Below are 26,932 nucleotides of genomic sequence, written 5' to 3' on the forward strand. Positions count from 1 at the left end.
CCTCGGCGCTCCCTTTCCGGCCTTAGGAGGTGCCTGCGCGAGTGCGAGGGGCGGGGCCTGTCCGGCGGCAGCGCTGATTGGACGTGGTGCCGAACCGCACGCGAAGCCGATTTGACGGGCGCTTCCCGCGCTCCCTTGGCCGCCTGAGGCGTAGAGGCGGTAACGGAGGCTCGGGGACTCGACGCCCGGTTGCAGCGAATCTAGGAGATCCACGCGGAGGCCTCTTCCGGCCGACAGATTGAGCTGGGTGCCCGGGAGGGCTTCCTTGACGGTGGGGCGCGTTAGGGGAGAGTTGCGGCGTTCGCTGGGCCTCCCGGGGCGGCGGAACTAGCAAACGGCCTCCTAACCGTTGAGGCGGAGCCGTTGAGGAAATGGCCGCAGTGGCGCAGCCAGAGGTGGGGGTGGGGTCGGCCTCTGGCGGGGCGTCGGGTCGGTGGTGAGGGTCTTGCGCCAGCGAGTCTCGGGGAGTGTGGTCGTGAGGGGCCGGCGGCGGCCTGGACCGCGCTGGTCTTGCTTGGGCAGCTGGTGTCCTGGACGGGGATGGAGGTCAGGGGCGGGGTGCCGCGCGGGCTCGCGGGCCCGGGGATGACCGCGAACGCGAGCACTCATCAGAATCAGAATATTGATGGTGACGAGAGTGGAGACGCTCGCGGGTCGGAGTTTCGGAACGGGCGCGGAAGCCGAGACTGGCCCCCTCCAGCCCCCACTGCTTAGCTTCTGGGACGGTGTAAATGCGCTTGGGGGAGGGGTGTGGGTGTGTGGGTGGGTGTGTGTGTGTGTACTGCCTCGCGGCAGCAGTGCACACACGTGTTTCCCCTCCCCCCGTCCCGCACCCATTCTTCGCGAGTGTGTTCTCCGTGGCCCCCCCTTTCCGGAGTGGGGTCGTGAAGTCCACGGTACCAGCAGAAGGGTGATGAGATGAGTCTGTGTGTTACGGTCTGGGGGTCACAGGCGATGCCATTTTGCAGCTGTTGGTGAAATAGCTTGTGTTAACACTTGAGTCGTGTTGGGAAGAGTCCGGATTCACGTTCGAAACTGTTAGTTTGCTCTGGTGGTTGAGGGGACTGTTCGATTGAGTCAGCTTTGGGGAGGAAATGTGTGCTTCTGACAAGTTGTTGAGTGTTTTTTTAAACCTTAACCTTTTTATCGGCCTGCATATACACATTCATCCTGTAAGGCTTGCCTGTAACGCCAAACCTGCTTAGTTGACGCCCCCGCCCTCCCACACACACAGGCACGCAGACTCTTGAAAAATTATTATTCAGTGCTAGGTCTCCTAGATCGTTCTGTTGTTCCTTGTTCTAGTGAATAGAACTTCAAAGCAATTTAAAGATATTTAAAATTGTTTACTCGTGATGGTAGAAAGAAGTGTATCGCTTTACCCTCTAGACTCAGCCTTTCCTCTCAGCTGCAAATGTTTGTCTTATTTAATAGCTAGTACCCAATTTGGGGCTCTGTTAAAGTCAATTTGCATTCAGCCTTGGAAGGGAGGGAGGAGTTAACTGGATTGTTGAGTTCAGTTTCCTTACTTAAAAAATCTTCCTGTGTAGATACTAATTAATTTTCCTTCCACTTGAATGGTTTTTTGAACAAAAGTAGAGTAGGAACTAAACCATCTCTTTAGCTTTGTGTGCCTCTTGGCCATAAGTAATTCCTCTGTGTTGTATTTCATGTCTCAGAGTACTTTGTAAATTACGTGTAAGTTCGAATTCACATTGTTGTGGTTGTGATGCTGAAAAGTGTAAAATAATAGACAGGTCTGCCCCAACAATTGCTGACAGTAGGGGAAAAGTACAAATAGAGCCCCTGAAATATTTTAAGTATTTAAACTTTTTAATTACATTTTCAAATTGTGAAATAAAATGTTCTAGTCTTTCGTTTCAGACAGATACCTTCTTTGCAACAAAACAGAAAAATGCGTATGAAGCTCTTATTTTTGAGTGTTGGCAAAAATATCAAAGATACTTGAATGCATTTATTATGGATATTTGATGGACTGAATTTTTTGAGAAGTATAATGACCTGTATAATTCATGAATTAGTATATATTTCACAAACTTTCATTTTAGTAAAATCAATAAATCAAGATTTTTACTGTTGTATTGACAGTATGATTGAAAGATTAAAACAACATGTAATTTTGTTCAAAATGTACTAATTTGAGTATATTTTCACCAAAAACATGATGTAAGTGTAAAAAGTAGTGCACTATTAAATTTTCTTAAAACTAAGGTAAATACAAATTATTAGTGAACATTAATCATAATTTCTTCTAATAGCACTGACATTTTTAATAAATCTTATTAAATATTTTTCTAAAAAGTCACTATTCTTGTGTTTGCCGCCTAACTGTGCATAGCCCATATCATGTTCATGCAGTTTTCCAGATTTATGTAGAAACAAATTAAACAATAATGGGTTGCTTAGAAATACAAAATGTTTCTCTGGCACCATGTGCAACTGTTGCAAACACTGTGCACTTAGTTGAGAGTACTTCCAGAGCCACAAGTTAGAATACAAAGAGAAGCAAGAAAATGGACCTTTGGCACGATTAGGAAGCAGCTTTTCCTTATGCAAGAATCAACTAGTTTCGCTCTACCAGAGAAAGAATTTGACAGTTGACTGATGTCTTTTTCTCTTATCTGAGCACTTGGGCTGCTCAAGTTTTATCTCCTTTCTGAAGTAGGGACTAAAATGTCAGTATCAGCACAACCTGCAGTCTTCTCTGCATTGTTTCAGCTTCTCACTCACCCCACCCCAAGTCCCTTAAACTTATTGTTATGTAAGATTTCGAACATACAGAATAAACAGACTTGTGTAGTTAACTGCAGTCCCTTCCTTTAATTTTTATTTTTATAATATTTATTTATTTTTGTCTGCACTAGGTCTTCTGCTGCTGTGTAGACTTTCTCCAGTTGCCGTGCTCAGGCTTCTCATTGCAATGGCTTCTCTTGTTGCAGAGCACTGGCCCTAGGGTGCACAAGGACTCAGTGCTTGTAGCTCACGAGCTTAGTTGTCCTTCAGCATGTGGAATCTTCCCAGACTAGGGGTCGAACCCATATCCCCTGAATTGGCAGGCGGATTCATAAGCCCTGAACCACCAGGGAAGTCCTATCCCCTTCTATTAAAGATATAGGCAAGGGGAGTGTTTCTTGGGGGCTTCAAGGGTATGAGTTGTGAGAGTGAATGTGTTCATGGTTATAGAACTTGCTGGGTCAGTACTGAGTACTGGATTCTGAGTAAATAAGAATCCTTAATCCTCTCTTAAATAGAGAGTCCTTAATGAAATTTGTGTGTGTGTGAGAGAGAGAGAGACAATGATATACAAAAAGTTAAAATCTATTACTTTTTATGCTTTGTGCTTTTTATTTCAGATTTTTTCACCATTCAAAGTCATAGAGATCCTCCTGAGTTTCCTTCTAATGGTTTTTAAACATTTTCATTTTAGTAAATTCATTGTTTATTTTGTGAATGATGAATGGGGGAAGCAGGGACCTAATTTTATTTTTTATATTTTGAGTTAGTTTTCCCAATGTCATTTTGGGCATTTGGGGTATTTATTGATTAATTTACATTTATTATTAGCAAAACCTTCTTACTCATATATGAAGTTCAAATATATGCTTGGATATGCATTTGGATTCTCTTGGTTATTGATCCATTTGTTTATTTCCTATTTTTAGTATGTTTTTTTTTTTTTGTAATTGTGACTTTGTAATGTATTTTGATAGCAAAGAGGATGATTCTTCCATTTATTTTTAAATAGTACTTTTGTTCATAGAATTCTAGCTTGCCGTTTTTCTTTAAGAACTTTTTAGTTTCTTTCCTTGTAGTGTTCTTGTCTGGCTTTGGTATCAGAATAAGCCTGGCTAATGAAATAAGTTTGGAAGTGTTCCTTTCTCTTCTGTTTTTTTGGAAGAGTTTGATCACTGGCGAAGTGGTCTGGTCCTGGACCTTTCTTTTTTTTTGGCCTTGCCGGGTCTTGATTACTATGAGGGCTTTTCTCTAGCTGCAGTGAGTGGGGGCTACTCTGTAGTTGCGGTGCACAGGCTTCTCGTTGTGGTGGCGTCTCTTATTGCTGAGCATGGGCTCTAGGGCACACAGGTTCAGTAGTTGCAGTGTGAGGGCTCAATAAGTGTGGTTCCCAGGCTCTAGAGTTCAGGCTTGATAGTTGTGACACATGGGCTTTGTTGCTCCATGGCATGTGGGATCTTCCCAGGCTAGGGATCGAGCCCTGGTCTCCTGCCTTGACAAATGGATTCTTTACCACTGAGTCACCAGGGAAGCCCCCTGGACGTCTCTTGTTGGGAGGTTTTCAATTACTGATTCAATTTCTTTACTAATAATTGATCTGTTCAGATTGTTTCTTCATAACTCAGTCTTGACAGGTTGTATGTATTTCTTATTGGTTCCATTTTTTCTAGGTTATTCAGTTTGTGGTCCAAAAAGATGCTTGATGTGATTTCAGTCTTCTTAAATTTATTAAGATTTGTTTTATGGCCTAATATATGATCTGTCCTGGAGAGTATTCTATGTGTGCTTGAGACGAATGTGTGTTCTACTGCTGTTCTACAGGAATTCCATATAGGTCTGTTAGATCTGTCTATCTAATGTGTAGTTGAAGTCCAATCTTAGAGCACTTTGAAGAAGTTATTATTCTGTCTTCTGGCTTTCATAGTTTCTGTTGGTCGGCTACTAGTCTTATTGATGCTGCTTAAAAATAACCTTTTTACTCTCTGACAGCAGTTTGTTTTTTTATTTTGAACTTTGATTTTCAGCAGTTTTCTGTGTTACCCCAGGTTTGGGTTTTTTTTTTTTTTTTTCCTTTGCTGGGATTCATGGGGTTTTTTGAATCTATTGTTTGATGCATTTTGTTGGTTTGGGGAATGTGTCAGTCATCATATCTTAGGTATTGATTCTGTCACATTCACTATCTTCTTTCCTGGATTTATAGTTACACATACATGGGGCTTAATAACTTATCCTGTGTTCTTGATCTGACTTCTGATACTCCCCTCCCCCCCAACCCCGCCATATTTTTGTCTCTGCTTCATTCTGGATATATTCTTCTGGTACCACTTCATTTCTCAAACTTTTACTTCATCTCTGTCTAATTTACTATTAAAACCATCCATTTTATACTTTCTTAATAATCTTGTTATTGACTATTTTTGTTTCTAGAATTATTTGGTCTTTTGTTCAGATTTCCTTGGACTTCCTTATCTCCCACCCCAGTTTCCAGTCTCTGCCACCATTCTCAGTCTTAAAATCATTATGTACATAGTACTCAGTTATTTTGAAGTATTTTTTCTGATAACTACCAACTGGAGGTCCTGTGGGTCTCTCTTTTGGCCAGTTCTTTCACCTTTTAATTAATTCATCCAAGTCTATGAATTGCACTTTAAGTATTGGTTACAGCCTATAAATCTTTGTATCCATTAGGTTTTTGTATGTTAATGTTTTCTTAGTCACTTAAATATTTTGTCACTTCTGTTTTTTAATATCCCATGGACTATTCAAATATATGTGTTTAAGTTTCTGAATATATAGGAAATTTGAAGCTGCCTTTGCAGCTGATTTCTAAATTTATTGCATTGTGAAAAAATAATCTGTTATGTTTATTCTTTTGCATGCATTGCATTTTGTTTTTGCTGTGGTGACTTAAGATTTTCTCTTTTATTCTTATTCAGAAATGTCCTTACAATGTGTTTAGATGTAATTTTTCTTATTTATCTTGAATTTCATGGAATCTTACAATTTGTGGATGTTTGTGTTTGTTTTGGGAATGTTCTTAGCTATTGTTCAACTGTTGCCATCCCACTGTTCTTTTTGTTTTAAAATTTTTCTAGGTTTCTTAAAGAATAGATATTGGGATGTATGCATCTGTTCTTCTTATCTCAACTTTTTATTCTGTACTTCCTTTGTGATATTCAATGGTACCCTCCACTTTGTCTTTTTATTCCAAGGAATGTTCCCTCCTGAAGCTTTCAGGCCTGTGGTGATAGTGGTAGTGGTGAATGCTCAGGGTTCTCTAGCCTATGCTGTTCCCCTTATGGTTCCTTATTAATCTCCCTGTTGGTTGCTGACCTCCAATACTTACTTCTTACCTCCATAATTGCATTACTACAGGCTAAATTTTCATTCTCTGTGATGGCCTGGGGAGAATGAGAAAGAGAGTGAAGCCAGGTAGAAAATAGGGACACTCCTTCTTGGGAAGTGGGAAAGCAAACTGTGGGTCCCTGCATTTCCAGTATTTTACAGGCAAAATGGTAAAACAGCTGCCCACTATTTAGAGATCTTGGAATCATTGCTGGTATTCTGGAATTCCCAGAAAGCCACAGACCTAGAATCACCCATTTAGTATTTAAGCTAGAATAGACAAAACCAGATGGGGCAAGACCACAGTAGGCCCTGGATAGACTTGCATGGAGCATCTGGACACTAGCTACTTATTTGCAAAGACTGGTAATTTCTTGGTAATTTCACTTTCCTCACAACAACCCAAACCTACCTTTCACTGATCCCTAGTTTTGGACCCTACCTACCTACATTTTAGTGTGAATTTACTTTTAAAAGGTTAAATAAGTATAAATTGCAAATAAAACTGAAGTTTCCCTTCGACAAATAGCTGATCACAGTTTTGTGCAACTCTCTATTCTTTTTCCTCAATAAGCTGACAAATAGTCAAACTGTCCTAAGTGGTGTAAGTGAATATCTGTCTATATATACACACAGGTGGATGCACAGAATTGTGTGTATACTTAAATTGTATCTAGAGATAATTGTAAAGAATATAAAATTTCTTTTTTCATGTAAGTGGCATTATGCTGTATTTATTATCGGGCAGCATGTTTTTTAATCACTAAAACTGTTTGCAGATATCTAAAATTTGGGTTTATTGTGTTCACAAAATTGATTATTTTATGCCACATTATATTTATTCATTCCTTACCCCCTCTCCCATTCCCAGCATTGATCTAGGTGCTTTTGAGTTTTCCCACTCAGAATGATGCCAAAGAATGTTCAAACTATCACACAATTGCACTCATCTCACATGCTAGCAAAGTAATGCTCAAAATTCTCCAAGCCAGTCTTCAATAGTATGTGAACCGTGAGCTTCCAGATGTTCAAGCTTATTTAGAATAGGAGAGGAACCAGAGATCAAGTTGCCAACATCCGCTGGCTCATCAGAAAAGTAAGAGAGTTCCATAAAACATCTAATTCTGCTTTATCGACTATGCCAAAGCCTTTGACTGTGTGAATCACAACAAACTGGACAATTCTTAAAGAGATGGGAATGCCAGGCCACCTGTACCTGCCTCCTGAGAAATCTGTATGCAGGTCAAGAAGCAACAGTTAGAACCTGGATCAACAGACTGGTTCCAAACTGGGAAAGGAGTACATCAAGGCTGTATATTGTCACCCAGCTATATGCAAAGTACATCATGTAGAATGCCAGGATGGATGAAGCATAAGCTGGAATCAAAGATTTCCGGGAAAAATATCAATAACTTCAGATATGCAGATGATACCACCCTTATGCAGAAAGCGAAGAGGAACTAAAGAGCCTTTTGATGAAAGTGAAAGAGAACAGTGAAAAAGTTGGCTTAAAACTAAATATTCAGAAAACTAAGATCACGGCATCCGGTCGCATCACTTCATGGCAAATAGATGGGGAAACAATGGAAAGAGTGAGAGACTTTATTTTTGGGGGGCTCCAAAATCACTGCAGATGGAGACTGCAGCCATGAAATTAAAAGACCCTTGCTCCTTGGAAGAAAATCAATGACAAACCTAGACAGCATATTAAAAAGTAGAGACATTACTTTGCCAACAACGATCTGTCTAGTCAAAGCTGTGGTTTTTTCAGTAGTCATGTATGGATGTGAGAGTTGGACTATAAAGAAAGCAAGCACCAAAGAATTGATGCTTTTGAGCTGTGGTATTGAGAAGACTCTTGAGAGTCCCTTGGACTGTAAGGAGATTAAACCAGTCAATCTTTTAGGAAATCAGTCCTGAATAGTGCTTGGAAGCACTGATGCTGAAGCTTCAACTCCAATACTTTGGCCCCCTGATTTGAAGAACAGACTCATTGGAAAAGACCCTGATGCTGGGAAAGACTGAAGGCAGGAGGAGAAGGGGATGACAGAGAATGAGATGGTTGGATGGCATCACTGTCTCAATGAACATGAGTTTGAGTAAGCTCCGGGAGTTGGTGATGGACAGGGAAGCCTGGTGTGCTGCAGTCCATGGAATCGCAAAGCGTCAGACACAACTGAGTGAAGTGAACTCAGAACAGTGCTGCAAAAACGTGTTTAAACTTGTCTCCTTATGCACGTGAAATAAATGTTTTTCTGGGGATCAGATTTTTTTTTCCCTCTAGAGTTAATCTTTGGAAATGCAGGAGATTTTTTTATTTTTTATTTTTTTTTACTCATCATTTTTTGTATGCCTATTATGTATGTTCTCATTGGCACTTAAATTTTTTTCCTGGCATGTCTGCTAGAAAGTAGGCTGACTAGTGTCTTTTGTGGTTTAAAGATAGACGGTCCTATATTCCTCTTGGTTTAATTAATTAACTGCCCTCTACATTGGATTTCTTGTGATTCTATTACAAACCTCTTCATGGTACTGATTAAAGTTGTTCTATTCATGATGTCTAGAAAAGATCTTTTCTAGATTGTTTTTATTTCTTTTCCTTTATAGGACTAACCTCCAAACCTCCAAGTTGCATTTGGAAATGTTAGATGCTTTTGTTAAGATGATGCTTAATGTAAGCATGTTGCTTCCTATAAGGGTGTTGCTTACCGTTTCCATTTTCCTTTGAAGGAAAAATGTGCTTAGATTATCTTTTCCTCCTTTCATTGCAGATTTGTATATTCTTGTATATACTATTCTTTGGCAATATACTTGCATATACTTCCCTTCTAAAATATTGTATTACTAGCTTAAATTTCTTTTTTGGGTGTTAGTTCTAAAAGGTCTTGTAGGTCTTCATAGAACTGTTCAACTTCAGCTTCTTTAGCGTTGCTGGTTGGGGCATAGACTTGGGTTACTGTGATATTGAATGGTTTGCCTTGGAAACGAACAGAGATCATTCTGTCACTTTTGAAATTGCATCCAAGTACTGCATTTCAGACTCTTTTGTTGACCATGATGGCTACTCCATTTCTTCTAAGGGATTCCTGCCCACAGTAGTAGATATAATGGTCATCTGAGTTAAATTCACCCATTCCAGTCCATTTTAGTTCGCTGATTCCTAGAATGTCGATGTTCACTCTTGCCATCTCCTGTTTGACCACTTCCAATTTGCCTTGATTCATGGACCTGACATTCCAGGTTCCTATGCAGTATTGCTCTTTACAGCATCGGACCTTGCTTCTATCACCAGTCACATCCACAGCTGGGTATTCTTTTTGCTTTGGCTCCATCCCTTCATTCTTTCTGGAGTTATTTCTCCACTGATCTCCAGTAGCATATTGGGCACCTACTGACCTGGGGAGTTTCTCTTTCAGTATCCTATCGTTTTGCCTTTTCATACTGTTCATGGGGTTCTCAAGGCAGGAATCCTGAAGTGGTTTGCCATTCCCTTCTCCAGTGGACCACATTCTGTCAGATCTCTCCACCATGACCTGCCTGTCTTGGGTGGCCCCACAGCGCATATCTTAGTTTCATTGAGTTAGACAAGGCTGTGGTCCTAGTGTGATTAGATTGACTAGTTTTCTGTGATTATGGTTTCAGTGTGTCTGCCCTCTGACGCCCTCTTGCAACACCTACCATCTTACTTGGGTTTCTCTTACCTTGAACATGGGGTATCTCTTCAAGGCTGCTCCAGCGAAGTGCAGCCGCTGCTTCTTACCTTGGACGAGGGGTATCTCCTCACCGCCGCCCCTCCTGACCTTGAACGTGGAGTAGCTCCTCTAGGCCCTCCTGCGCCCACGCAGTCACCGCTCCTTGGATGTGGGGTTGGTCCTCTCGGCCACCGCCTCTAATCTCCGGCGTCGGGTAGCTCCTCCTGGCCGCCGCCCCTGGCCTTGTGCATGGGGTATCCTTTCGACTGTTCCTGCACCTTCACAGCCTGGCACTCTCGGCTGCTGCCCCTGACCTCAGACGTGGGATAGCTCCTCTTGGCCGCCACCCCTCGGGCATGGGGTCCTCCCGGCTTCTGCCCCTGACCTCGGACGTGGGGTAGCTTCTCTCGGCCGCGCTTGTGCACCATCGCAGCCGCCCGCACCCATCACTTCATGGGAAATAGATGGGGAAACGGGAAACAGTGTCAGACTTTATTTTTGGGGGCTCCAAAATCACTGCAGATGGTGACTGCAGCCATGAAATTAAAAGACGCTTACTCCTGGGAAGGAAAGTTATGACCAACCTAGACAGCATATTCAAAAGCAGAGACATTACTTTGCCAGCAAAGGTCCATCTAGTCAAGGCTATGGTTTTTCCAGTGGTCATGTATGGATGTGAGAGTTGGACTGTGAAGAAGGCTGAGCGCCGAAGAATTGATGCTTTTGAACTGTGGTGTTGGAGAAGACTCTTGAGAGTCCCTTGGACTGCAAGGAGATCCAACCAGTCCATTCTGAAGGAGATCAGCCCTGGGATTTCTTTGGAAGGAATGATGCTCAAGCTGAAACTCCAGTACTTTGGCCACCTCGTGTGAAAAGTTGACTCATTGGAAAAGACTCTGATGCTGGGAGGGATTCGAGGCTAGAGGAAAAGGGGATGACAGAGGATGAGATGGCTGGATGGCATCACTGACTCAATGGACGTGAGTCTGAGTGAACTCCGGGAGTTGGTGATGGACAGGGAGGCCTGGCGTGCTGCGATTCATGGGGTCTCAAAGAGTTGGACACAACTGAGCGACTGACCTGAACTGAGCTTAAATTTCATTTAGACATTGATTCAAGATTATTTTTCTTCCTGTTCCCAAAGTTGGAATCTTTGAGGGAGGTCCACATTTATATTCTTTCACTGACTAGTTTTGTTACCTTTTGGCAGGACTTTGACATTTAAGTCATCTATCAAAAGACAAGGCTTAAATAAATGATCTTGAGGCTTCCTCCAGAAACTTCTTTGACAGAGTCAAATGAGTAATTTCATAAACAGTGAGGAACTTAAAGAGACAACATTTATTGCCTTTGGTATAAGCAGCAGTGCTTATTTATGTGTTTTAAGATTTTTAAACTGTAAACATATAGATTGCAAGATTCAGGAAGTATATGTTTTCTTTTATAGGTGTTTTGTTCAAGTTTTAAAGTTAAGTCAAAATGCCAATAAGACCAGATCTCCAGGTAGGTGGTCCTAGGCCAAAAGGAAGTATTTTAATTCCTAAAATCACTTTTTGTTTATTTATAGATATTAAATGCTATAGTTTTAGGAAAGATAAAACTTACTTGTTTCTATGAAACGGTCAAGAGTTAAATAATTTAAATAAAAATATTATCCTTTTATTTTTCAATAGATTTGTTTCCAGAAGCTTTAAGAATATAAAGTATTAAAGATTATTTATATATACCTTTTACATAGAAGTGAATTATGCATTGATTTATATATAACTTATGCCTGGATACTTAAATGTTAGGGTTTAAAATTGTAAGATACTTATATTTAGGTCAGTCATATTACTGTATGAAAATTCCTTGTTAATGAGGTGTACTTTAATAGCAGGAATGGCAGACTTTGTAAAGCTTATAAATATAGAATATAATAATAAATTATGTGTGCATGTAATGCTTAAGTTAGTTTGGTTGGTATAGCTCCTAAAGAAGTGCTTTTACCTTCTTTATGCATTTTTTTTTTTTACTATTAATATTTAAACCTCATGAAGAAGTTGACAGATATGTTAGGGTTTTATCCATGGTATTAAGGGTTAGTTACTATAAAGCTGATTTTTATTTCTTTCATTAACAGGTTTTTGTTTTTAACTTAATGATGACTTTTCAATAAGAGATATGAAGTGGAAATTATTAAAATACATTTTCCTATACAGATATTGTTATCAAAGAAACTTAATCTCTAATTTTGTTACTCCAAATTTAATAGTGGACGGTTAAATAAATTGTTTTATAAGCTCTTGAGAATTTTCAAATGTGAAAGCAATTCTTAAATTACTTGATTCCATAAGGTGACTAATGTTGGTTTTGATTCAGTATATGTGGTATTTTCTATATTTCTTCAGCAGTTGGAAAAATGCATTGATGATGCTTTAAGGAAAAATGATTTTAAACCTTTGAAAACACTTCTACAAATTGATATTTGTGAAGATGTGAAGATTAAATGCAGCAAACAGTTTTTCCACAAGTTAGATGACCTTATGTGCCGGGTAAATACTCATTTTCGTTGAATGATTGTTACGGTTATTAGATAGCACTCTACTTTTTAGGAGGAGATTCTCCATTGGAAGAAATGAATAAAAAGACTTCAGCAGGCTCACTTGTATAAATAAATGCTTCTTTCACCACTTGCTTTTTTGTGTGTATTTGTTTGAGGAGTACCAAATAACATGTTGGACTGTTGTTTTGTAAGTAGTATATACAAAAATCATGTTTGCATAGTGTTACCATTATTAACTTTATTTAAACCGGAGGAGAATAGGGTACTTACTTGAGGTTTAAACAATGTGCTTTACCTTTTGAAAACCTGTTAGCATATTAATCATGTTGTCTGGACAGTGCTTGTTGCTTGCAAAAATAAAACAAGTAGAAACAAAAATCATCTAAAATCTTGACTTGATTTGTAGTATATAAAGTATTTTTATACTTTTATGCAAGTGATTATTGACAGTCTCCACCAGAATTTGATAATTGTTACAAATCTAAGATTAAAATTTCTTATATCCCTTAGTTAAATACATAGAACTTTTTAGAATGAAAGGTAACTGATTCATTGCCTCATAAGTATAAAGTTTCTTAAATTATATAATTCTGCATTTTTGTGCTGAGTTTGTTGTTCACTGGCTGAGGGGCTGTAAGGAAGTCACCTTTTAAAGCCACACTTTTGTCCTTTGCGATATGGAGATTATGATGATGACTAACACTCAGGATTTATGATGATTATATTAATAACATTCCTAGCATAATGCCAGTTCCATTTTATTTTGTATTTGCAAATGTTTAAATCTATGATTTGCATTTTAGGAGCTTAATAAAAGAGATATCCAAACTGTTTCAACCATTTTGGTTTCTTTTGGAAGATGTGGCAAAAATATCACTATACTGGGGCAAGCTGGACTTCTAACTATGATAAAACAAGGACTAGTCCAAAAGATAAGTATAGAATATGTAACATATTCATGTGAGGGAAATATGTTTAAAGCTGTGTTTTCTAATTAAGCGGTTCATACTCTTGAAAAATAAATTTGGGAAATGTATATAAAACTTTGGGATAAGATATTTTTATAACCTGTGGTATATGTTAGAAAATTAAAGATCACAAGGAAACTATACAGGGTCCTTGATGATCATGTAATTGTAAGGTCCCAAAACTCCAAAAAGCCTTAACTTGCTTTATTTTCTCTAGCTCATCTTAGTCCTAGTCTAACTTTTATTTTTCTTTTTATATTGTTTATTATATTTCCCATTTTTAAATGTATTGATTTTTGTCCTTTTCATTCTTTGTTATATTCCCAGCAACAAGAACAGTCCCTAAAGCATAGCATGTACTCAAACATCTGAGTTCAATAATAAAAAAGTAATGCCAAAACTTTTCAAATAGTAACAATGACAAAATGATCTAATGTGTAATGATAATTTACTTTTTATCTATTGTATGAATGTTCATGAACTAAGAATTTGAAGAGAGTAATAAAGACTTTCTACTTGGAATTAGAACTTCATTCATCCCCATCTAAAAAATGGGGAACATGTAGTGAGTTACCAAAAAGCAAAAACAGTGAAGATGTTTAAGAGGATAAACTTATTTTGATTCAATACTGGAATTTTTATTTGTAATGTTTGTTTTTAGGTTTACTGTTTCTATAAATACATTTTTAAAGTTATTAAGTGAATTCAAAGTGACTAATGTATACATTTCTTTTTTTTACATGGTTGCCTGGTTTGAAAAATCCAAGGAGATTATTCTGAGTCGGGGAAATTCAAAAGATGAAGCTGTTATAAATATGATAGAAGACATATTTGATCTTTTGATGGTAACAACCATATTGATTCACTGATGTTATGAAGCATGTATGTGTTCATTTAAAAACATTTGTGTTCTATGTGGCCTGAGATCAAAAGTCATTAACAGATTGGTTAGTGCATTTATCTGATTAATTGGTTAGTACATAAAAGTTAAATAATTTGCATGTGTTCATTTGAAAACAAATTGTGTTCTATATTATAAATATGATAGAAGACATATTTGATCTTTTGATGGTAACAACCGTATTGATTCACTGATGTTATGAAGCATGTATATGTTCATTTAAAAACATTTGTGTTCTATATGGTCTGAGATCAAAAATCACTAACAGGTTGGTTAGTGCATTTATCCTGATTAATTAGTTAATAATAAAATTTAAATAATTTTATGGTGAATTCAGAAGTAACCTATTTTAGTACTATTTTTAATGGTTTTTATTATAAGTAAGTTTTAAATATTATTCATTTTCTTCTCAGGTCATACATGACATCGATGATGAAGGTATAATAAACATTTTATTTCTATTGGAACAATAATTTGCTGTTAAAGTTCTGGTATAATTTTTCAACTCTTGCTGTGTTATCCTAACAGTAATTCATTACCTAATTCAGGGGTCTACAAATATTTTCTGTAAAGAATTAGAAAATATTTTAGGCTTTGTGGGCCTAGAAAGAAATTGACACTGTTACACAGGTACTTTATTTAACAAGAAAGAAAACACATTTCCACAGATGTTTTATTGATGCAACTCAAAGTATAATGAAGATTGAGTATAATGATTTTATAATACTAATGAGGAGAATAGCATTCTTTTTTGAGATGGTAACAGTGTATCTTAATTAAGGTTCAGAGTTAGTGTTTGCTGTTGTAAAAACTGATTGCAAGTCTTACTTGTTCATGCTCATCTATAATGAGATTTTGTGTATATTACATTAGAAAATGTCTTTTCACACTCATGCAGATAATGCCAAATACTGATATCAGTTCATGAACATGTATTTTAATTGAGCATAGTCATCACTTGGCAAGATCTATAGAATTAGGTTTTTTCCTTAATATTTGCATTGTGTATATATATATATATATATATATGTTATTATGTTATATGTGTGTATATATGTATACAGTGTGTATATATATAGAGAGAGGAGAGTATATATATGTGTGGAAAAAGTCTAATATTCTTTAATATTATTCAAATAATAATAATCTAATAATCTAATATTCTAAAGCATTCTAATAAATGCTGTCCAAGGGATGACTGTGCTTAATTAAAAGTCATGCTCAAGGTGGTTCAGATACCTGGTAAAGAATCTGCCTGCAGTATGAGAGACCCAGGTTCAAGCCCTAGGTTGGGAAGATCTCCCCTGGAGAAGGAAATGGCAACCCATTCCAGTATTCTTGCCTAGAGAATTCCATGAACAGAGGAATCTGGTGGGCTGCAGTCCATGGGGTCACAAAGAGTCAGACACAACTGTGCAACTAAGACTTACTTTTTTCTTAATGTTTGCTTTTTAGAATGATATTGCACTGCAGATTAACCACTTTCAGTTGAAGGTTAGGTGGAAGCTCCTCAGTTGCACAGTTAAAATCAGTTTTGAAATATGGAAATTTCCTTTACACTTAACATCAGCGTCCCAAAACGCTGCTGGGTCTGTAGTTGGAGTTTGGAAAAAGTTTATTACCTATGTTTCTGTTGGAAATGGAGATGTCATTTCTTGTCTTAGTTTTTGAAAGCCTCTTGTGATTCAGACGACCTTTGTTTCATTGAAATGACTTTACTGAAGTATAAGTATCTCATATAAGCACTATTTTTCCTTGGATTTGGGGGCTGAATTCATTAAGAAATCTTATCGACTCTGCAGCCCAAGCTAATTACCAAAGCCATTCATTCAGAGGTGGCTAATGATTGCTGAATTCCTAAGAATGAATGAAATTCACCTGAGACTACTAATTCAGTAAAACATCATACATTCGCATATTTCCACAGAGCACCTGCTGATGAATACAGCCATACAAAAAGGGACAGTGAGTTGGATTTGGTTTGTGGGCCATAGTTTGTCCTTGATCTAGTGAAATTTTTAGTAGGACAGGGAGAATGTAGAACATGTTACAACTCATCATCTCAACTTGTGTTTGGTAGTGCCTTTTACCTAACAATAAACTCAAGTTATTTTATCTCTGTGTTGGTTGGGGAAGAATTACCTAGGATTGGTAATTGAGGCTGGTGAATCCTTTATATTAATGAATGAAGGAACAACTGTTTGCTGCCTTCAAAGCCAAAACATTTTAAAAGATTGATTGCTCTTTATTTCAATAGTAGTTAATGCTGCGTTTTCATTTATGTTTTTTTGCACTTAACTAACAATCTAGTCTAAATTCTTCACTTTTTAGGGGAGAAAACAGTCCTAAAGCACCAATGATTATGAAGTGATCCAACTAGTTTTTTTAAATAAATCATTTTATCTTTTCAGATAATGCAGTGATTTTTTTCTTCTTTTAATGTAGTCACTGTGAAATTGTACATTTTCTGTTCCTATGTTGCCATTATTTAAAATAATTTCTTAAAAATTATGTCGTGAATTAGCATGGGGCAAATTCCTCTTAACTGGTATTAATATAGCCTTGTCTTTTGAGAGACTAGGGTCAAATTTAGAAACAGATAATGTTATTTAGATCTTCATGAGGAGGTATTAATGACCATTATGAAATTTTGGAGGTATGACTATAAATTATTGAGGCCAGTTTTTATAAAAACCTTAAAATAGAAGTTTCCAGTTTTGAACTATATTTATCCAAAACACTAATACTGCTTTAAGTGCCTAAAGGAGAAACTGGATCTGGGGTTATTCCCTTGCCAGAGTTCAGATCAGGCACATCTGTTGAATGATGTTTTTTCTTTTTCTTTTTTTTTTTTAATTTATTTTAATTGAAGGCTAATTACTTTACAGTATTGTAGTGGTTTTTGCCATACGTTGACATGAATCAGCCATGGGTGTGTACATGTGTTTTTTCAAAGTTACACAGCTGATTAGTGGCAGAACCAGGATTGAATTTCATGCTTCCTGGTGACCAGGGCAGTCCGCAGGCCTTCTTCTGAACTGAACTAGTATGTCCTTTCCATTCACTCATATAAGAAAAGGTTGTCCTTTAAAATACGTATTTGTCAATAATTAACTTTTATTCAGGTAAAAGGCAAATAGTGGAAAGTTTCGTGCCTCGAATTTGTGCTCTGGTTATTGACTCAAGAGTGAATATTTGTATTCAGCAGGAGGTAAGCCATTATTTAGTTTTTCTTTTAAAAATTAAAGAGAAAGTAGAGACAATTGGGTAGCAATTTGTCAAATTGAATAATTATTTTATCTTGGCACTGAATTATCATGTAGTGTATTTCTGTGTTCTTCATTCATTGCTTTGGAGAAGGAAATGGCAACCCACTCTGAAAAATCCCACAGACGGAATTCTTAACAGGCTATAGTCCATGGGGCACAAGAGTCAGACACAACTTATGGTTTCAGGAGGAGAAATTCATTGCCTGACATGATGAATATATTATGTAAATATATATTGAACATTTATAACCATGTGGATTTATGTATATGAATATAGCTCATATGAAAATAAACTATACCATCTAGATATTAGTTCCTCAGTATTTACATGCTAAAAATAAAAATAATTTATAGTATATATTGATAATGCATATGTACATGTGTATAGTCATAAGAATAAATATTAATAAGATGTTTTTTGCTTCCTTAGTTCTTATGATAGAGTAATAATGAACATGTCATACTGCAGAGTATGAGTGCTTTAAGCATAGGAATCGTGGTATATTCTATTTTTGATAGCCTTTGTTTTATGTTTTCTTGTATTCACTATTTTATGCTTTATATTCTTTCCTCCACCCTTCATTCCTTGCATAAAATGCTGTGATTAAGAAAAAGAGGCTTCTAAATTTATGTACCTATCTCTGAAAACATACTAATGTTCCACTGAATATATAAAGTTAATGGACTCTCTTTTTTTCTTTTCTAGACTCTAAAAAAAATGAATGTGATGCTTGACAGAATGCCTCAAGATGCCAGGAAAATACTCTGTAACCAACAAATGTTAATTCTCATGTAATAATCTGTACTATATTGCTTTAATTAGTAGTTCAAGTCAAGAATTTAAAGGATGTTTTATAAGGCAAATAAGGCAACCATAAGTTGCATTAGTAATTAAAATTGGTCAACTGTTACAGGTTTCTAATATTGCATATGGGTATGTTTTCTGCCAGTCTAATACTATGAATTGTAAGTTTTAGTGAAGTTTTTTACCCTAAACATATGAACTTTAAGTTTTAGTTATAATTATTATGAATTATAAGTTTTAGTGAAGTTTTTTACCCTAAACATATGAACTTTCTATTTAAGTGATACTTGTCTACTATATAACCTGCTGTTTTGATTCACAGGAGTAGTATGGGAGAAAGGATTTTAGATGCTGGAGGTAAGTATGTTTTTTCAAAATGCTCATATTTGAAGTTATTCCAAATTTATTAATAGAATATAATATTTGTCAAAATAATAATATAATGTGAAATTATATGAAAAATTATAAACTGTACATAATCAAGCAGTTTTTATTTACCTTAATAAATAAAGGATAAATATCTGTGGAACTAAGAAAAGAAGTATGATAACAGGAGTTGTCAAATATAATTTGTGCCTAATAGTAGGTTTATGAATAATAACTTAATTTTCCAGTAGATTTTAATTCCTTTTGCTAAGAAATTTCTCAAATATATTTTATGAAATTAGGTTTAATATTCTTGGGATTGATTTGTTTGTAAATGATGTCTTTATTAAAATAACTGAAATTTTCTTTCCTAAGTTTCATATGAGAAAATTTTCATGTAGTGATTTACATATAGAACAAACCAGTGGCTTCAAGTACTTTAAAATAACTGTAGATATCATGATATACAAAAGGAAAACAAAGATTACCTATGATTTATAGACTTGTCAGTTATTTTTACAATTCACAACTCTAATAATAATGGAATAATGGTATCTTTGCATATTTAGGAGTTTCTTTTAAATGTCCTTAAAATTTTTTGTTTTATTCCTTTTTTCTGTTGACAAACTTGTCTTGTTGTTTGGGCTGTGTTCATGCCATGTAATGGTGGGATATTTTTAATCTATATGAAGAAAATGGTAAAAGATGAGTAAATTGCACTGTGTTCCTTATTTCTCTTGCTTGTTCTAACACCTTATGAAATATAGAGTTTCATAAACTTTAATTTTCATAATTTCAAATAATTAACTTTGTTTTAAGATTATGACTTGCAAGCGGGTATCGTCGAAGCTTTATGTAGAATGACCACAGAAAAGCAAAGACGAGAACTGGCTTGTCAGTGGTTCTCAATGGATTTTATTGCTAATGCATTTAAAGGAATTAAAGACTCTGAATTTGAAACAGTAAGTAGTATAAAATAACAAATTAACAAGTTTTTTTTTAATTACTGTGTTTTTTAAAAGCTCTCTCTTTTTTAAAAATTAGGATTGCAGGATATTTCTCAACCTTGTAAATGGCATGCTTGGAGACAAGAGAAGGTAAATTTAATGCAAAATACAACCATTTAATGATAAAAAATAGAGCTCAAGAGGGAAGCACACAATGTTAGTCTGAAATAATCCTCCACTGGTCTTATTTTGCTTTGTACTTTTTGGAGGGAAAATACATTTTTAATTAACGTGAATTAATAAATTTTTCTAAGATTGGTTTACTGTATTTCAGAATTGTATATGCATTATAAATTTGGTGTTTAAGGAATAATAAAAGCCTAAATATAAATATTACTTGAGCTACCTCTATCCATATACTGCAATAAAAATGTATAGCAAATATAAATCATTTTCTTTTGTAATTAACACTGTAAGGATGTTCTTTCTGAGGTTATTAAATCTCAAGAATGGTCTAGGTAATACAAATTTTTATCACTTTTGACAATGACATAGGAAGTATTTTTGTTGTGCAGTGCCTGGCACCTTATAAATGCTCAGGACACATTGGATGAATCAACTCACAATGAGTTTACCGACTACAGAGAAAAGATAGGTACCGACTACAGAGAAAAGATAGGGTGAAGGTTAAGTGCAAGGAGTCATACTATTTGAATTTGAATAATAGGTTCCCCTCTTCCTGTTCTAATGTTGGACAAGTTGTTTAATCTCACTTTCCTCAGTTTCCATAGCTATAAAATAAGAATACTAATAATATCTTCCCAACCCAGGGATAAAACCCACGTCTCCTGCATTGCAGGCAGATTCTTTACCATCTGAGCCATCAAGGAAGCCCACAATAATATCTACCCCATGTTTGTTGTGAAGATTAAATGAGATAGCTATGTAAGTCCTTAAATAGTAATTGACCAAGAAAGTATTCATTGAATTCTGCCATTTTTATTAGCAGTATTATTCACTTCTACTCTTCCTATCTAATCCTGTAGGAACTTCCATTATATTACTATAAACTATATTGGGAATCTCTGCTCATAGTCAATAACATGAGAAGTAATTTGGTACAGTTAACTTTAGTCAAAATGGTAGGTTGAGTAGTAGCCTCAAAATAATATGCTTTCTTTCATAAACAGGTTTCCACTAAATTCTCACTTTAAAGAGTAATAAAGAAGGAACTAATGATTTTGTTTAAATTGTCACTGCCAACTGATTTCCTTTTGATCCTAGGTATGATTTGTATGGAAAGTCAAAATTATGCTGTGGAGGCTTATTAGTTTTTTTTTAACTCAAACTACTTTTTCTTTCAGGGTCTTTACATTTCCTTGTTTGTCAGCATTTCTTGATAAATATGAGGTAAATTTTAAAATGTAATACATTTTTTTAGTTATTAGGTGATTTTTGATGTAGAGGTCAACTGAATTGTAGGTTATAATTTGACAAGAACATTAATATTAGTCATAATTAAATCACAAATAACAGCTGGTCTGATATTCTAGATCTAAGTGATATTTTATGAAATGACGTATTTGTAGCCAGGGATAAGTAAAATATAAAGCTGTACTTCAAATTATCTTACGTTTCCTTATTCAAGCCCATTATTGTTTATTATTCATGAATATATTCAAATGTGAAATTATCTTCAGCCTATATTTGTACTTGAGTATTTGTGATTTTCTGGAACTGGCTAATTTCTGTGTAAAATAGTAAGCAGCTTTTTTTTTATTGTTTCTAAATTGATTTAAATGCTATACTTGCTTTCTCTTTATCTTCCTATACCTTCCAGCTCTACTTTTTTCTTTTTTTAAAAAAAACTCAACCATGAATGAATGTCATAATTTTATATTTATATATAGCATGATTATAATGTGTTCATAATTTTCTGTTGTCACTTTTAAAAGCATAGTATGTTCTAGTTTTATATGTTTATTTTATTAGCTGCAAATACCATCAGATGAAAAACTGGAGGAGTTTTGGGTAGATTTTAATCTTGGGAGCCAGACTCTATCATTCTACATTGCTGGAGACAATGATGTAAGTGTTATTCCCTCTGTATCATTTTGAGTTGTGTGTATATGTATGTATATAATAATTCAGTTTAAGAATATGGATTTCTTTGTATATTTTCTCGCTTTTAATAGATTTCAGTGTTAGCTCTAATAATTTTGATGAGCATGGTAACCTATCAAGCTAATTAGAAATGAAAATTATTTCTGATGTTTTATAGCAACAGAAAAAAGCTAAAATTTAATACTAGTTTTTAAATATAAGCCTTTCAGAAATTATACATTAATGATAAAATTTAACATTCAGATGAACAAAGTGAGTTGAATCTAGAAAAGACAACAGTTATTCAAGTACACAAACACTCAGTTAAAAATAGCGTTAACAAACAATGACAAATGGTCTTATTTTATTCTTTCATAGCATCTTCTATTTGAAAATATTGAGGAATTGATTTTTATGGTCATATTTAGAACTGAATTTTAGTTCTTTTCTGTACTAAATTGTAGTTATGCTTAAACTTTCCAACCAGGTGGTGTGTTTTCTACTGACCCCTTTTTAACCTGAGGAAAATTTTTGAGCCATTGTTTCCAAATAGCCACCACTTACTATTTGCTACATTGGTGTACTTCTAGCTCAAGCTGTAGAGCGGAGATCTGAGTAAGAGTTGGTTTGCAGTTTACTGATCTGATTGTGATTGCTGATAATAATGATGCTTTTTGTCCAGGTAAACTTATAGACAAAGATGCCTCTTAGGAATTCCACATATCTTTCTTTCTTTTTAGAGTACCTTCTTAGAATGCTTAATAATGAGTTCCAAAACCTAACATTACTTCTCAGAGGCACTGACAGTTTTCATTAGTGTATTTATTCTTGCAGGCTTCATAGGAGTTTTTTTAACTGGATTTTCTTTAGGAAGTAGACTTTCATTTTCAGAGAAGAGGATATAATAGGATTGGAGTGGTTCCTGACTTCACTCGCTTGGTCTAATGGATAATTCAGGGAAGAAAACAAGTAATTTTAGTACTACACATGATAGGGATAGTATAAAATGCATTTATAAGTATTAAATGCCTCATGTGTTCTAGACACTGATCTAGAGAGGCTGGGAGTAAGTTCTTCCCACAGATACATTTAGACTCTCCTTTCCTCTCTGGATTTCTGTGGCAGCAGTGCCTTCTCCCTGTGTTCTCTCTCACTGTCCTCAAAGCTTCTCCCCTATTGTGGCTGCTTAAAACCCTCCCTGTGTCTGTTGGTATTCGAGGGCCTTTATGACCTAGGCCCTCGCTGTTTCTCTGATAATCTCAGACTCTTCTCCATGCTTACTGTGTTCAACCCCCATTCATTTTTTTCTTTGCCTCTAGATAATGCTCTCTTCAGGTCTTTATACTTGCTGCCTAGGAGCCTCAGGATCTTTGCATCCCATTTAAATAGTCTGAAGTAGCTATCCAGCCATATTATATCACATTGTCCTCTTTTTTCTTTTGTAGTAGTTATTGCTACTTAAAATCCTTTTATCTGTTGTTTTTTGTCTACACCACCCCCCCACCATAGAATGTAAGATTTATTGAATCAGGGACCCATCTTCTCTCATTTATAGTCATTCAAGGGCTCATATTTAAGAATGAGTAAATACACACTCAACTGAAAAATGCTCTGTGTTAGTGATAGAATTCAAAGGAGATTGGAAAGAAGGCAGGCAGTGTAGAGCCAAAGAAAGATTATAAGTAGGAGACAACATCAGTTCAATAAACATTTAATAAGAACTTACTATGTGCCAGATATATACTAGGCGTTGAGCATCATATTCATGTAAAAGATTCTCCTGGTTGGGGAGAAGAGATTAAAAAGGGACAAGACCAGAAGCAGTTAGATTTATGCAGTAATCCAGGTAAGAGGAATCATGGTGGCACAGTTTTGGAAAGTGATGGTGGGGTGGATGGAAATGGATAGGCTTCAGAAAAAGAAAAATTCTTGAGGTAGAATTGAGCAGATTTGGTAATTTGTAGTAAAAAGAGGAAGGATTAATAAAACTTTGGTAACTGAATGGATGAGGATGCTGTTTTAGGAAGATCAATTTTGTAGGGGAAAGATGATGATTCAGCTTTGAATGTTTTGATTTGGAGGTGCTTGTGGGGCATTCAGCTGAAAATAACTTGTAGGTAGTTGAATATATTGGTGTGAAGTTCAGATGGGAGAACTGAGCTGTAAGTGGAAATTCAGAAGCTGTCTGTATACTGAAGATAAATAAAACCATGGGTTTCTGTGAGTGTCTAGATGACAAAACCGTAAGAAATGTATACGTGGATAGGCAGACGGATACGTGGATAGGCAGATGGATATAGGATAGGCAGATGGATGCGTCGATAGGCAGATGGATACAGGATAGGCAGAAGAGACTAGCCTGAAGGATGCTTGACAAGTCTGCCAGAAAAGATCAAATTAAAAGGGTATCATGTTACAGAAGGCAAAGGAAGGGTGTTTTATGAGAGGAAATGATCAAGTCTGTCAAAACACAGTTAAATAAAATAAAAACTGGTCATCCAAGAAAGAGCAATTTTGTTTAAGCTATAGGATTTAGGCATTCCTGGAAAGTTGAAATATTTGTAGAGGAAGTAAAGACAAGAAGAAGAGAACACAGTAGAAGCTAAAATGAGATGTAGATTCAAGGGAGGGATTTTTGTTAGGTACTTTATTTTAAGGATGAGTGTTTTAAAACTGATGGCTAGAGTAACAATGAATAAAAAAGTTGAGATCAAGAGGAAGAGACCATAATGGAGGGAAAGTAGGGGGTGAAAATGAAATTGGTGGGCACAATATATTGATAAACGGTTGAACCTGGGTAAGGGCCTGTTTTGGACTCATTATAATGATTTCTATTTTTTTTTAATCTTTTTGAAAATTTATATAATGTAGACTTTTTTTCCAAAAGGAAAGCTTTGAACCAAGTACCTATGTATATGAGGAAGAGTCACTTTAAAGTTAGCAGATGATGATGAGTAGGTGTTATACCGGAGAGGGCAATAGCACCCCACTCCAGTACTCTTGCCTGGAAAATCCCATGGATGGAGGAGCCTGGTGGGCTGCAGTCCATGGGGTCGCTAAGAGTCGGACATGACTGAGCGACTTCACTTTCACTTTTCACTTTCATGCATTGGAGAAGGAAATGGCAACCCACTCCAGTGTTCTTGCCTGGAGCATCCCAGGGACCAGGGAGCCTGCTGGGCTGCCATCTATGGGGTCGCACAGGGTCGGACACGACTGAAGCGACTTAGCAGCAGCAGCAGGTGTTATACACAGAGAAATAGGAAGATGCTCAAAGGAGAAAGGAGGATACCAACCTTTTCCTCCTGACCCTGAGGTTTTAAGGTCTGGGAGAATTAACACCTTGACTGGAGAATGCTGTAGTTAAATGGTACTGGTTCTCTCAGAATATACACTGGTTTCAATTAAGGCAACTAAGTGGAGCGAGTTAGTGAAGAGACTGAGGATTTAGTGGAATTTTAATAGTCCTTAAATAGCAAATGAATTGGATCTATTTTCATCATAAGATTACTGGAAGGTTTTAGGATATCATCTTTTTGGAATGGTTCTAATTTTTACTATAACTTTTTTGTGTGAATTCACATTATTTATTCATTTATACAAATTTTCAGTGAAAATACTTGGAAGGGGAAAACATTTTAGGTTATTATTAACATGCATTCAGTGTTTGAATCTAAGAACAGTCAATTAATGAGTGGGAACTGGGGGATGAATATGATTTCACAAAACATTTCAAAGGAAGAGATGACAGGATTTGGTAATATTTTTTAAAAAGGTTATAGTCTAATATGAATGGGTAGTCATTCTTTTTTTGATTAAAAGTAGAAAACCATTAAAAGTAGAAAAACATTAATCAATAATATCACTTTTAAGAATGAACAAATAGATTAAATGTGACAAGTATAATATATTATGTAGTCAATTGATGGAACAAAAAATGTGATATATCAACCAGTTACTTAATGATAGTAAAAAAAAAAAAAAAAAACCCTTAGTTTGTATAACTTGAAGATAGTGTTTAAAGGAGCTTTAAAGCAAGATTAAATTATTTATGATCAAAACGTGTTTTTAAATTTAAGGATCATCAGTGGGAAGCAGTCACTGTGCCTGAAGAAAAAGTGCAGATATACAGCATTGAAGGTATTAAACTTGTTTTCTATCATTTCTGTTGGAGTAGAAGTTGCATACTCTATGGAAAAACTCAGTAGACTGATGAAAGCAGATCAACATTTTCATATGTTCACATTCATAAATGTGATGGTCACTATCATCAAATTCCCTGACCCTGTGTTACCCCCAATATCTTGTATTTATTTCCTTCCTTATCTAATCTAAAACCTGTGATTAGTCACTTTATTCTCAATATGTACTGGACAGAAATCATTTACCTTGGCAGACTGGCACCACTGCAAAATCAGATATCAAGACATTTTTTATTTCAGTAGACAGGTAGTGCTATCTCATGATAGTTTTTATTTGTATTTTCCTAAAACCACTTTTAGGAAAGTTGAGCACTTTTTCATGTGCTTAATGGCCATTCACATATTTTCTTTTTGAATTATCTGTTTAAATATTTTGTGCGTTTCTTTACTGGACTACATTTCTTTACTGGACTATCTTTTTATTATTAAGTTTTTGAGTTCTTATGTATCTTGAATAGGAATCCTTTGACAAATACATGTTGTATGAGTATTTTTTCCCCGTCTATATCTTTCTTATTCATTTTCTCAGTGGTCTCTTTTAATGAGCTGCTGCTGCTGCTACGAAGTCGCTTCAGTCATGTCCAACTCCGTGCGACCCCATAGACGGCAGCCCTCCAGGCTCCCCCGTCCCTGGGATTCTCCAGGCAAGAACACTGGAGTGGGTTGCCATTTCCTTCTCCAATGCAGGAAAGTGAAAGTGAAGTTGCTCAGTCGTGTCCAACTGTTCTCGACCCCATGGACCTGCGCCTACCAGGCTCCTCCGCCCATGGGATTTTCCAGGCAACTTCTGCTTTTAATGAGCAGAAGTTGTTAAATTTGAAGTCCACATGATCAGTATTTTTTGTTACATGGTTATTGCTTTGTGTGACCTAAGAAGTTTTTCAGTTCAGTTCAGTTGCTCAGTCGTGTCCGACTCTTTGCCACCCCATGAATTGCAGCACGCCAGGCCTCCCTGTCCATCACCAACTCCCGGAGTTCACTCAGACTCACATCCATTGAGTCAGTGATGCCATCCAGCCATCTCATCCTCTGTCG

At 36.2% G+C, this 26,932-nt stretch overlaps 1 protein-coding gene across 10 annotated transcripts in view; it reads left to right on the forward strand.

The window, feature by feature from the left end:
• Positions 1-26,932, forward strand: part of SYCP2 (synaptonemal complex protein 2) — a 73,306-nt gene continuing 46,374 nt past the window's right edge. Inside the window, exons 1-14 of one of the 10 annotated variants that reach the window (XM_059892988.1) lie at positions 1-395; positions 11,239-11,294; positions 12,182-12,325; positions 13,140-13,268; positions 14,045-14,149; positions 14,619-14,643; positions 17,331-17,416; positions 18,181-18,266; positions 18,602-18,636; positions 19,465-19,607; positions 19,690-19,742; positions 20,957-21,002; positions 21,585-21,680; positions 25,775-25,835. In XM_059892988.1, the coding sequence (XP_059748971.1) occupies positions 11,271-11,294; positions 12,182-12,325; positions 13,140-13,268; positions 14,045-14,149; positions 14,619-14,643; positions 17,331-17,416; positions 18,181-18,266; positions 18,602-18,636; positions 19,465-19,607; positions 19,690-19,742; positions 20,957-21,002; positions 21,585-21,680; positions 25,775-25,835 (1,033 nt within the window). In that variant the 5' untranslated portion in view covers positions 1-395; positions 11,239-11,270. The other 9 variants (XM_025001144.2, XM_025001145.2, XM_059892993.1 and 6 more) reach the window with 9 other exon arrangements.

Source organism: Bos taurus, chromosome 13, assembly GCF_002263795.3.
Source record: "Bos taurus isolate L1 Dominette 01449 registration number 42190680 breed Hereford chromosome 13, ARS-UCD2.0, whole genome shotgun sequence".
Lineage (NCBI taxonomy): Eukaryota > Metazoa > Chordata > Mammalia > Artiodactyla > Bovidae > Bos > Bos taurus.